At 49.2% G+C, this 13,838-nt stretch overlaps 1 protein-coding gene across 1 annotated transcript in view; it reads right to left on the minus strand.

The window, feature by feature from the left end:
- The window catches only part of LMX1A (LIM homeobox transcription factor 1 alpha), a 155,948-nt gene that overhangs the window by 7,321 nt on the left and 134,789 nt on the right, over positions 1 to 13,838 (minus strand). The window contains exons 5-6 of the mRNA XM_025892226.2: positions 3,450 to 3,622; positions 577 to 654 (exon numbers count right to left, since the gene is read on the minus strand). Coding sequence (XP_025748011.1) covers positions 577 to 654; positions 3,450 to 3,622 — 251 coding nt within the window. The remainder of the gene's footprint in view (positions 1 to 576; positions 655 to 3,449; positions 3,623 to 13,838) is intronic.

Below are 13,838 nucleotides of genomic sequence, written 5' to 3' on the forward strand. Positions count from 1 at the left end.
AGATTAGGACCCCCGACATACGGGCCACAGGCCACATGCCTTTTTAGGGGCAGGAAACTAGATGAGCACAAGGTCTAAAATAAATGAAAGACTACGGTGGGGCAATGCAGACCTCAGTGGGATCCAGAGAACAACATGACGGTTGGGGTGTCTATGGAGGCCACTGAGGAAAGGGATTCATGCCACCACGCTAGGGTATGGCCTCAGTCCTGTCACATGTGTGCTATGGAAGTTTCTCTTTGCAATTTTAAATGCACTTTGGTAGCTGGGTTAGATAAAGGTGAATGAAAGAATCCGCTTTTACCAGAAGACACAGAAAGACGTTCATTCCCGCAGACGGCTGGCCAGATTCACAGTCACGGCCGCTAGGAAAATCAAAGTCATTTCACTAAAATGAATGCCCCATCTCTCCCCTGCTGCGGGGCTGCTGTGGCTGACAGGACCATCGATAACAGAATTTTTGAATCAGAAGAACTCCTCTATCCAGTGAGTTCTGGTTCAATAACCCGCCCACAAGTATTTATTATTTCAGGAAACCAGCCACACAGAGACAAACGACAGTATGAAGCAGATTACCTTAGCTCTCTGGTTCTGGAACCACACCTGGACGACGCGGACACTCAGCCCTGTCTCTGCAGCCAGGGTCTCCCTCACCTTGACAAAAGGAACATTAGAAATAGAGAAACACTGGCATCTCAGGGGAGGGGGCAGAACATTCCCTACGCGGCGCACTGGGAGGCCCGTAGGCTGCATCTTACACGGGAGCTGGCTGGTGTTCAATGGCCAGTGTGATCCCAAACACAAGACCATTGCTTCCCTTGAGGTGGAGAGAGGTCCTTCACCAGGTAAACAAAGGAAGGGATAATTAATTTAGATGTGCATTCCAAGAGGGATTTCTCTGACTCTGGAAATTAGGCCTTCAAGGGGTTCTGGAACATTAGCAAAATCTATCATTGTGCTTTAAGAGTCACATCCATGTCTACGAACTGACCTACTTAAGAACGGAGGGCGAAAATCACTTTGCAAAACAAACGGCTCTCTCTTGTTCTCTTCTGTCTCAATTCGTTAACCTACATTTTTGGTTCTGTCCCTCATAGCTCTAGGTGACTTTTAGTGTTTCATGAATATTCATATTCCCTGTTACCCTGAGTGAGCCCCACTCAAGGAGAGTAAGACCAGAGCCATCTGGAATCTGCCAGAGCGAAAGCAGTCAGCTCTGATCAGCACATGTGCTGTGGCCCCGTAGAGACAGGACTGTCGGGATCCCAAGGAAGAGATGGGTTGAAACATCCGCCCTCCACGCAGACATACGCTGAGGGGCGGGCAAGGGGGCAGGAAGGGAAAAGGCGAGAAGCTCAGCCTTTCTGAGAGCGAGGCTGAGAGACACCGCCCTCTTGCTTAGATTCTGGGCAGGACATGGGGTTGAACGCCTGACACAGGAGCAAAGAGCTCACAGGACGCCTTGGGAAGCGGTCCACCTCTATCACCCCACTGGGGCTGAGGCCTAGGAGAAGTGAGATGATTAAACCAGATCTTGAAAACACATCCTTCTGCTAAGCCAACTAAAATAGCAGTGTGCCCCAGCCCCACTTCCACCTGCTGAAACCCTATCCATTTTTCAGGGGCCCGGCTCAAAAGCCACCTGTTCCACAAAGCCTTCCTGACTCCCCAGACAGAAGTGACCTTCCCCTTCCCCGGGCTCCCACGGCTCCCAGCTGCCCCTCGGTAATGGTCCTCACAGCTCTCTCCCCCGTGTTAGTTATGTACATTCGCATCTCTCCCCCACCGGCTGGGGGCCTGCAGGCTGCCTGGCCACCAGCACCAGGCACGGGGCCATACAGGGGCTGGGAGTCTAACACGTGTAGAAGCAGTAGTAATAGAAGGAGGCGATCATTTGTCCTTGCATAAGCCTACTTTGGGGCTACTTTACTTCCTACCAGCACCTTCCCTGGAGCCCAGGGAGCAGGAGCGCAGAGAGAGAAAGAGGTCTGCAGGAGGCCAGAGGTGGTGGCAAACTGCATTATTGGACAGTTCAGCAAGTACGCCCCCTCCCTCCCCTGCTCCCACGGGCGGGCCTTCCCCCCTGCCTCACACTGGGTTAGCCACATGACTTGCTTTGGCTCACGGGATGTGTGTGGACACGGTACGTGTGATCCAAGGAGAGCCTTTCAGTGGTTTTGCCCGGTGTGACTTGGCCTCCTGCCTTCTGCCATCCTCATGGAAACAGCGTGCTCCTTCGGCCTGGAGCCCCGGAGAGACAGGTGGAGCAGGCCTGAACCTGAGCCCAGCTGGGCCACAGCCAAGCCACAGTCCAGGAGCAAGAACACAATGTCCGCTGGAAGCCACTAAGATTTTGTTTGTTTTGACAGCAAAAGCCAACTAATACAGATAGAGAAAAACAATGCTAAGGTTTTTAAAAATGTATTTCCTCCACGAGTTCCAATTTTAAAAAGTTCTTATTTGTATCGTATCAGTAACAAGATTGAGCATATGGCCGTCAATAAATGGCGGGTCCTTAATAAACGGGCACAGCTGTTTGTGGCAGAGACTGCTGATTGTCCCCAGTACCCATTCTCTCCTTCCTCCTATTAACAGTTGAATTCCCAAGCTTTAGCAGGGCATGTGGTCAACCAGGCAGACTCCTTGCCCAGCTCCCTTAGAGGAGGTGTAGTCATGGGATTGAACTCTGGCCACCATGTATGAGTGTAAGTGATGCAAAGGATCTTGGGGCACGCCTTGCCCTCTACTTCCTCTTTCTCCACCATGGTGGCTAGAAAAGATGGTGGTACCTATGGCCCCTTAGAACCATGTGACGGATAACAGAGCTCCCTGCTGATCTTGGGTTGCTCATCTCTGGGCTGCAACATAAGATGGAAACAAACTCGTACCTCATTAAACCACAAAAGTTCACAGCAGACCCATCTGTCACAGCCCCAAACTGGAAACAACCCACACACCCATCAACAGGTGAATGGACAAAGAAGCTGTGGCGCATCCGTACAGTGGAATACCATTCGGCAACAAAAATGAATGAACTAAGACATCAGTGAAGCCCAAAGTCACCATCCAAGTGGAACAAACTAGAGCAAAAATAAATAAATAGATTTCTATTAGCCACTATATTTTTATTCTCCTTGTTACAGCATCTGGGTCTATACCCTCCAGCTGGTACCTGCTGTTCTTCTTCTTCCTGTTGCTCTCCATGAATTGAGCCAGCAGCCACTTGAAATGGGTATAGATGCACAAAAGTATAGGGAGATCCTGTTGTCTCCCTGGCCACAGCGTTAGGGATCTGGGGTCTCCAGTAGGGCTCAAGGCTATAGACTCTATCTGAACAGCCTCCCTCACCACCCTGACCCCCGCAACGTGTGCCCATGGACACTCCAGAGGAGGGCAGTATACACAAACAGTGGGGCCCGGTCTCCTTTCCCCTCTTCTTCCCCCCGTACCTTCCTGCACGGCTTGGAGGATACTTCAAATGAGGCCTTGAATGCTCTCCTCTGTTGGGTTGTCAAGATGGTTCTGGGACGTTTGGGGCGCTTATGGTCTTTCCCATCTTCAGCAGCTCCTTTCCCTGCCCCATTGGCTGACTTGCAAAGACTTTCTTCATCATCACTTTTGCCTAAAAGAAGCAGAAAACACTGTGTTAAGGTCTTCAAAGCCACTTCCTGGAGCTGTATGTTATTCTATAACAAGGCACTCGGGTCCGCGTTCCCAGGATGCCTTTATAGGTGAGTGCAGTAACCTCTGTAGGACTGACTTGAAAGCCTCCAGGAAAGGACCAAGGAAAATACCTCTAAAATCCAGAGACAGCAATCAGAAAGTCCGCCTGTATGGCTCCGAACTTTCTCCCAGGATCGTGTCCTAGCTCCAAAGTTACTAACTGCGTGACCCTGAGCAAGGTACTTAACTCTCTCTGACTCAGTTTCTTTACCTGCAAAACTGGAACAGAAGAGAACCTACTTCATCCGAAGAGTTGTAAGGATTAAATGAGTTTACCAATGAGGCACTCAAAACTCTGCTTGGCATACAATAAACGCCCAATAAGCACTGGTTATTAATGTTATTTCTTAGACGTCATTTTTTCAAGTCTAGGCCTGGAGAAGTTTTGTATAATTTCCTAGACACTGTGTCTGAAATTCTAGCCACTGCCAGGGGTAGAAAATATTACTGTTTAAAAGGCCACAGAGGACCAGCATTAGATTACTTGCAGGGACTGGTAACTGAGAGTAGATAGAGCATAGGTGGTGAGCCAAAATTGCTTGTGTATACAATAACTACTAAAGTAACTGTAGTTATATTTGCGTGGATTACTTCATAAGCAGTGAGCAACAGGAAGAGTAACTTCTGAAGGAAGCAAAGCCTTCAGCATTAAAGGCCATTGGCAGTTACGTACCCAAACAATCCCCACAAGAACCTTGTTTCTCGCTGGGTCTTCACAGAGCTCAGCTCTCCTCTTTCCTCAGAGGGAAACCCCATCCCAAGGGTGTCCCCGGCTCTAGTGTCCTGATGCTGGCTCCCCTTCTGGACACCTCAAGAAATCCAGGTGGAGGGGACCCTCCATGTGTGAGCCACACAACCCCTGTTCTTCATCCCAGCCTCCTCTGTGAAGGATGCTCATCTGCATATGCCATTTTCCTTTAGATTTCTGTTGACTATTCCATCTGAAGGGACAGTGGCTTCTTTTCTCTATGAACATTTAGACATAGAGTTGGAACAAGAAGGGACACTAACCTGTGAGTTTCTTGAGGGCATGACCCTTGCAATGTCATTGAGCAGGTCTGACGTAGGCACACCTAGGTCTCCACCCAGCTCAGCCCCCCATTATAAGCACGGCGCTATGGGAGTGCGGTCATGCCCTGGGCCTCAGTTTCCCCACCTGCACCACCGCAGCAATAACACGCACCTGCAGGCAGCTCAGGGTAGTGCTATTGCAGGCAAAGCAACTAACCCGGTCCTGGTGCACAGGAGGCTCGAAATAGATGTGGAAAGAATGTCTTTTCCTTTCTGTCTCACTCCCCTCAAGAGCACAGGGGAAAAACTCAGATTAAAGAAGAGACAAAAGATGAAGAATCCTCATGACAAGGAGTGGCTACTCTGGCATCTTCACCTCTGAGGCAGCTCTTCCCTGGGGCAAATCCAGTAAGCTGACCTCAGCCATCCCTCCCTAGGAAGGGGTTTTAGGATCTTTCTAGAAGGATATTTTCAGAATGGCAAGAAAAAATGAGCACAAAAGAACTCGAAGCCACAGGGAAATAAGAAGACCCCACAAGAAGAGAGACGGTGGGAAAAAAGCCACTGACTCCCCACATTCTCCATTGCAAGGCCCTATACCCCACTGCTCAAAGACCTCCTCTCCCCAAAGCCTGGTCCCTCCCTGAGGCCAAGAATTCTGTCTGCTCTTGGACTCCCATGGTCAAAAGTGTGCTCTTCTGGTATCAGTGAGGCCTTCAGTGAGTTTTCTTTGGAAATGGGCTGACACCCCCCCCCCCGCCGCTCCCGCAGGAGCATACAGACCTCCTGTAAGGCCAGCGATGAACGGGGGGCTGAATCTGGAACAAACGACTATGAAATCCAACGTGCAGCCTACATCTGAAAATGCACTTGTTGGCTTCACTGTCTCGCACATCTGAAACTCCTGTAACACCGTACGTTAACTCTACTGGAATTTAAATTAAAAGCTTAATTTTTAAAAAGGCGACGGAACACATAAAATATTTTATCAGATAAAAACAATAAAAGAAAACATACAATTTAAGAACCTCATGCGTTATAACCAATTTTGTCCATAACACGATATTTGCAAATGTCTTCTGGAGTCAGTCTGACTCTCTTGACAGTCATTCCTCACGTGGTCTGACGTAAATGCTTATTGACAACTAGGAGAACAGAACTCATGAAAATATAAGGTCTAAAGTCACACTAGATTCCTTGATAACGGCTCATATACGCTGCCATCACTTGGGAAAGCAATGTGGGCTCTGGAGTCATCCAAACTCAGGTGTAAATTCTGGCTCTGCCTGTTATGATGTGTGACTTTGAACAAATTCTCAAGACTCAGTTGCCTCATCGGGGAGGGTGACAGGGTTGTTGGCATTAAATGAGATGATACATGTAAAGGGTTTAGCGCTGCCTAGAACGTAACAGGTGCCTTCTAAATCATCATCATCGTCGTCACCGTTATTACTTCAACATAAAAGAAGAATTCTTGACCTGGGGAGACACGTGTTTTCTGTTAATAACAGTCGCCTGTCGACGGAAGTCGGAGTTGAGGTTTTACAAACTCAGCGTTCATTTCTCTCTTTGCAGACACGACCCCAGCCAACACTGAGAGTTGGTTGTGTCGCTGGGAGCCTGTGAGTGCTTTCGGGAAGGAAGGTGAAGGGAGGGAGACGGAGCTGGGCCGGTTCCAGACGGAAGATGTAATTGCTGAAATATGTTGGGAGCCCCGGAGGCAGGCTGCCCGAGGCCCCTGGCGTCGCTGCGCACTGCCCCCCTTGTCTGGGATACCCATACCTTCCCCAAAAGCTGCTGTTCCATCATGGAACAGTGGGGAGGAGGAAGGAGAACTATCTCGTGGGCTGGTCCCCGGTGCCCACTTTTGGAGGATGTGGAGAGCACTATGTGTGGCTCATCCATCCTCTCCCGGTCCCTGGAGGAGGAAAGACGAAAACATTTGTTTTCAGAAGAGGGAGGAGGGGGGGGGGGGGGGGGGGGGGGGGGGGAGGAGGGGCAGGACAGAAAGAATGAGATTACAATCGGTTTCAAGTATTTCTATTGCTTTTGGGGTACGTTTTCTCCCTTCGATTCCTATTTTCTGCTCCTAATCTCTCTCTCTTCTGTCTCCTCAGGTCCCACCCTTTGCCTTCCAAGAAGCTCCTCATGCTCTAGACCAGGGGCCTACAAACTTCTTCTTCTTCTTTTTTTTTTTTTTTGTAAAAGGCCAGACAGTAACTATTTTACTCTTTGCAGGCCTCACGGAAGCCACAGACAATACGAGTAGGCGTGTATTCCAAAAACGGGCCCCAGGCCAGATTGGGCCTGCATACCATAGTGGGCTGATCCCTTTGTAGACCTCTCCTGACCCGTCTTCCATCAGAACTTACATATCCTCCGTGCTAGTCTTTCAGGTTTTGACTCTGGGGACAGGGAGCTCTGCTGATGGACACCGAGGAGTCAGTGATGAGCACAGTCGGATGGGTTCTCTCCCACGGTCAAAAACATCTATGCATTGAACAGAAAATGCCTCCAACCAAACAGTCACTGCTGTGGAATTCCAGGTGTCCTGGCAGAGCCGAGCGAGGGATTCTGAAGACAGAGCAGGGAGGGGCCTTCTGGCACTTCTCAAGGCGCTGACAGATGCCCAGGAGAAGGCAGACCATCACTAACCATCACCTACTCCTTATCTGCTGGGTTGTAAATATTCCGGGCAGAACAGTGCCCTCACTCTCTTGGGGAACTTCCAGGCTGCTCCTGGGATGTTCACCGAGGCTCCCGCCTTCTCTTGCCGCAGGGACAGGGCTGTCGGACTCGGGACCCCAACTTCTCCATAAAAAAAAAAAAAAAAAAAAAAAACCACGCAATGCCTAGGATACACACTTATCGATGGGTCCGAGAGAAAGAAACGTTCGAAAAGAGCTAGGAAATCTCTCCCAGAGCCAGCAGGAAGCCTGGAGAGCAGCAGAAGATGAAGAGCGACTTTGAAATCGCAGAGATGTGGGAGTGCAAGAGGGAGCCGGCCCCGCTCTGTTGCCAGCGCTCCCACACCCAGATGCAGGTCAGAGCGATCCCTCATAATTTAAGCTGACACCCCTCAGTGGAGATGAAAAGAACACCACTCGCTGTCTCCGACAACAAATGTCAGCATCCCTGGAGGCCATTTAGACACAAACACAGCATAAATCTGACTCCTAGTGGGGAAGGCCAGAGATTGAGTCTCCGCACACAGCCTGCCATAGTGAAATGAATTTGCTTGGCATAAAGTTTGAACATGTTTCTCAGGGTCTTTCTTTCCCCTTTCTCATAAAAAAAAAAAAAAAATCTGGAATGGCTCAGGGCTGTTGCTTCCCCCTTGCCTGGCCCTCCCACTTGTTTATGACATAAGCAATCACAGATGAAAGACCCAGCCGTGGTTTATGGCCCCGAGATGGGCTGCCACTACCTGTGGGGCCTCGTAGATTCATTTCAGGTTGTTGGAAAAATCCCAACGGCCCATAAACAGGGAAAGAGATATCTGAGCTTGGCCCAGGAGGTGAGGGTGGTGGTGGGAGGGGTGGGGGGAGAGACCCGCATGCTCGGGAAGGGAGAGGCAGGAACAGGCCTCAGATGCTGCCCCCATGATGAGCCTCATAAATGTCCTTCAGGCCCGGGGAGGAGAGGAAGGGTCTGGGACTTGCTGTGGGGGGAGGGGGAGGGAAAGGAGGAAGGGCGGGATGTATGAAGACAGGAAGCTATTTCAGTTGCTGCCCTGCACTGCAGGATCGGAATTCCATTCTCCCGGAGCCGAGCGGTGGTCAACTCTGGATGCAGTGCAGCATCTAAAATCCAAGAGGCAAGATGTGAAGTCCTCTAGAAGGGTCGAGTCTCTGCACTAGAACTAGTACACTTTCAAACTACTGTTTGAAACTACCTTTGCACATGGTTCTGCAAGGAGGTCTCGACTCCAACCAAACCCAGGTTCCCGTGAAAGATCAGACTTGGAACCGGTTCACTGCCTCATTTCACTCAATGAGCATCCATTAGGGGCTCGTGTCAGGCACGGGACCAGGACCACCCTGGGATATGGAGATGATGAAGACTCACCCCCTCCTCTCACAGAGATCCCAGATTCGGAAAGGGGAAAAAGGTCCAATGGTCAAAGAACGATAACTCTGCTCAGAGGAGCGAGGGGAGGGGACCGGAGAAGGTGACATCGTGCAGGTGTCACTTGAACTACAAATGAGCCACACAAACAACGCACAGCAGTTCCAGATATAGGAGACGGGGCGCCGCATGTCACAAGAGCAGAACTTCCAATGGCACGGCAGCAAGACATGGACCCAGGCAGGGGGCTCACCAAATAGCCAGTGTGCCGGCATGCAGCTCCAGCCCAGCACTGCTCAGGGCACTGGGAGGGGTGACAAAGACCTCAGACATAACCCCTTGCTCTTAAGGAACAGAAAACAGAGTTAGCACATACGAAACGATCAAAAATATTACACAGAACTTGGCTAAGTTCTTCGGGCATGGTGAGAAATGTGAGTACAAACGTGGGCATTTAGAAAAGACACTTCCGTGAGCCAGAGAAGCTAGTAGCAGGAGCTTAAACACAGGGACGAGGGAGGCGAGGTCTTCCAGAGGCCAAGGGCAGGAAGCTGGAGCTCTGGAGGGCTCAGCCTGCCTTTAACCTCAGGAAGGGGAAGAAAATGAATGCACACCCAGGGACCACGACAGGGAACCTCAGGGCCTCATCGGAGGGTACACAACTTGGAGGAAGAAGAAATACAGGTGGAGAGGGGCCCCAATGTCCCAGAGCCGATGCTGTCGGCAGTGACGAGATAAATGACAAGGGGAATCCTGTGGCTGGAGCCACATGGGAAAAGGGTGGACTGGGGAAGGCCCAGACGCCAGGCCCGGAATTGCTGGGCCCATGTGGGGTGATGATATCCACCCTGAAGCCCGGGCTGAGGAAACCGCTCAGGTCCCAGCGCTAGACAGGGACCCTGAAACAGAAGACAATGCCCATGTCCCAAGCACCAATTCTGTGTCAGCCCTTTTGTGCCCAGGGCACACGTGTCCTCTCATCTCCATGGCAATGCGCACGACAGGTAGTACCATTCATTCTGCTCCTGCCCAAGGAATAAAGACAGCCTCAGAGAGGTTCAGGAATCTCCCCACCCACATGCAGGGCCCCCACGGCAGGACCAGGTTTCATCCAAGGCCTGTCTACTTCCAAGCCCAGGCCCAAGGCGCTCCTGCAGTGCGGAGAGAAACAAGACTTTTTTTTTTTTTTTTTAAAGATGGAAAGGAAGAAGGGGGGAGAGGGAGAATCTTAAGCAGACTCCACGCCCAATGCAGAGCCTGACACGGGGCTCGATCTCACGACCCTGAGATCATGACCTGAGCTGAAATCAAGGGTCGGATGCTTAAACAACTGAGCTACCGAGGTGCCCTGAGAGACAGACAGACTTTTTAACCAGCAAACCAGACATAAGTAAAGGACAGTAACCTGTGCATCCTGGCCTAAGAGTGGCGACAGTCAGATGCTCTGTGTCCCACAGTCCCCTGAAAGATCACTCTTTTATCAGGGGCCATATAGAATGCTAGAAAGTCACTCCGGGCATGAAATAGGAGACTGGGTTCTAAGCCCTAATTCTGCAACTCAGCTGTATACCCTTGGTTGAAATTCCCCACATCTCGGAGACTCCATTTCTTCATCTACAAGATAATATAAAAATCCCTTATGCTTACCTAATCCTTGGCATGGAGTCATTTTACAGTTGCATTGTTTCATTGTTTCTATCACAACCCAGGAAGCAGGAAATGCGTGTTTGTCTTTTTTTTTTTTTTCCTTTTTACAGATGCATAAACTGAGGCCCAAGGAGGGAGTTGTACTGCCCAAGGGCACAGGGTCAGGATGCTCTGTCTTGTGCCCCCACATCCCTTCTCCCTGCCTCAACTGCCTCATGGGATAGGTATGAAGATCCAAGGGTCCCTGGTATTTGCAAAATATCACGTGTTGGCCACCTACAGGTGGCATCGCCGTTATTAAAGAGGGAGAAAAGAAAGGCTCACGGGAAGGCTTTCTCGGGGGTGGAAAGCCATTCTTTTCTATCCAGAAGGGACAGAACCTCTCCTCCCTCCCCAACACATACCTTACCATTGCAGTCCCAGCCAAAATCTCCAATCACAGGGCACTAAGCCTTTGCAGATTACAGCAGACAGAAGCCAAGTCCACACTTGAGTCAGGCTGGAGGTCAAGTGTCTCGGAAAGGCACCTTCGTGCGGCCATGCCCACAATGGATGGGGGTTTCTGTGCCAGGCAGGGGGAGGGGCCAGCAGGCCAGCCAGGACCCTGAAGGGAGCTACAGCTCCACTCTGGGGATGATGGCAGCCACCAGAGCCTGGGCACCTCACTTGCTTGCCCTGGTGGACTGGTGCTCGTGGGATGGAACCTCACCAGGGGAGGTCTATAGGGAAACACGACAGTATTGGTGCAGATTGCCGGGATTATTGTGGATTTGCATCAGTTTGGGGCCTCTTCACATTTGAATAGGCTTTATGCTTACACCTACCTTGCCTCACACACACACACACACACACGCACACACACACACACACACTGCATCTTTTCTCTGGAGTTCTATTGCTTTCCCCATTTTAATAAACACACATCTACATGCAATCCAAACTGATAAGCACAGGTATGAATGCTGACTGCCCCGATGCCCAGACTCGTCATATATGGAAATACTAATAATTACGATATCACGAGATTCCTCTACACCAACATCACTGTATGCAAATCAAGAACAGACAAAAGCACTGCACAAAAGCCAGGACTTGTGTTGTTTGGATTTGGCTAGCACCAGAGAGGGAGACTGGAAGCTTATAATAAGCCAAATCAGGTATTTGGGGCTCAGGGTTCAGCCTCAGTAAAAGCTCATTAATCCAGATGCACCAATGGTTCCCTAGGTGTGGGCTGTGATATGCATAATGTTGTCCTAGGTTAAAGGGGAACCTGAGTGGGGCTCAGTGGGTGAAGCATCGGCCTTCGGCTCAGGTCACGATCCTGGAGTCCCGGGATCAAGCCCAGCATGGGGCTCCCTGCTCAGTGGGGAGTCTGCTTCTCCCTCTCCATCTCCTCCTCCCCCATTCATGCTCTCTTCCTCACTCTCTCTCAAATAAATAAATAAAATCTTAAAAAAAAAACAACATTGTCCTAGGTTACTATTAATAAGGTCTGAGTGCAGCTGTTCTGGTTTAGAAACAGACTAAAGTGGATTGAATGCTGTATCTCTTTGGAGTAGTCCAATTTTGCTGCATTAATCACTAGTCCTCTGGAGGATAAAATTATCTGAGAAAATGAAACTGTTTCAAGTCAGGGTTGGGAGACAAGGAGTTAGTTATCTCTCCAAATTAAAAAAGACCCAGACAACAATCCTCTAGATGACTGCGGAGTTGAGTGAGTTGGCTAACGTTGTTAATGTTCTCATGGGGAAGTGAATCCTCCCTGGACAAGTTCATTGCGGACTTAATCATACAGAGAAGTTGCTCAGATGACCACAGCTGATCTGACTGCCTATGCCCTTGGCAGAGACGTCCTGGTTGTGATTAGGCCCTCTGCTGGTTTGAAGGGGCAAGCTGAGGCCACTACCCAGGCCAGGTCTATGCCTTCAGACTCTAATTCATCCCACAAAACACGGAGACACTCAAAAGAGCAAGGAAAAGTGAGGTCAGATACACCGTCTCTGTGCTTACCTCCACCACTCACCAGCTATGTGATCCAAGGCCAATGACCTAGCCTCTCTGAGCCCTACCCTCCTAAGTTGGAAAATCAGGGGAATAAAGACCTGCCAAGCCACCCTGATAGGGTTTAAGAACTCAAAAGAAGGAGTAGGTAAAAGCACTTTTTTTTTTTAAGATTTTATTTATTTATTTGACAGAGAGAGAGAAAGAGCACAAGCAGGGGGAGCGGCAGGCAGAGGGAGATGGAGAAGCGGGGATGTGGGGCTCGATCCCAGGACTCTGGGATCATGACCTGAGCCGAAGGCAGCCACTTAACTGACTGAGCCACCCAGGCGCCCCTGAAAGCACTTTTTTAAAAATTGCAAAATACTATTAAAATGTAAGATGTTTTCAATTTTCTTATTTTTACTACGTCTCTTGATGGCTTAGGAACCTACTGTCTGTCCCCACTATGAAACTCACACTCCTCATCCAGAAGGTCCCATCATTCCACAACTACACCCGGGCGTGCACCTACACATACAGGCTCTCTTGCAGACACGGGGTGAGATGGCATGGACAAGGGGAATGAAGTCTCTGCCTTCCTATCTCTGGTGGGAGAAGACAGACAGTGAATAAATGAAGGAAAACATAATTCAGTCTATGACAATGTTAAATGCCGGGAATAAAATAAAATAGAGCAAGAGGCTACTGAAGGACCAGGGAGAGTAAAGAACACTGTTTTCAGGTCCACAATTCTGTACCAAAAAGATCTACATCTTCTCCCGGGACCACCTCGACTCCCTTCTGTGTCAGTTCCTTCCCTCTCCAAAAACCCAGAGCCCATGTTTGTCTACCTTAAATGTTTTAGTTACACAAGAATATTTGAATTAGAAGACAACTTTATATGTTGCCTTACATTCTCCAACCACTAGAGCTGAAAATAGAATCATAAACTCTAAGTGTAGATTTTTTAAAAAATTCAATTAATTAACAAATAGTGTATTATTAGTTTCAAAGGCAGAGTTCAGTGATTCATCAGTTGCATATAACACCCAGTGCTCATTATATCACGTGCCCTCCTTAATGTCCATCACCCAGTTAGTTATCCCATCCCCCCATGCACTTCCCCTCCAGCAACCTTCAGTTTGTTTCTTATGATTAAGAGTCTCTTATGGTTTGTCTCCCTCTCTGATTTCATCTTATTTTATTTTTCCCTCCTTTCCTCTATGATCCTGTTTTGTTTCTGAAATTCCACATATGAGTGAAATCATATGATAATTGTCTTTCTCTGATTGACTTATTTCGCTCAGCATAATACCCTCCAGTTCCATCCACATCATTGTAAATGGTTAAGATTTCATTTTTTGATGGCTGCATAATATTCCATTGTGTGTGTATATATATATATA

The sequence above is a fragment of the Callorhinus ursinus genome, unplaced genomic scaffold (assembly GCF_003265705.2).
Source record: "Callorhinus ursinus isolate GAN/ISIS: 27379988/994484 unplaced genomic scaffold, GSC_fseal_2.0 scaffold54, whole genome shotgun sequence".
In the NCBI taxonomy this organism is placed as follows: domain Eukaryota; kingdom Metazoa; phylum Chordata; class Mammalia; order Carnivora; family Otariidae; genus Callorhinus; species Callorhinus ursinus.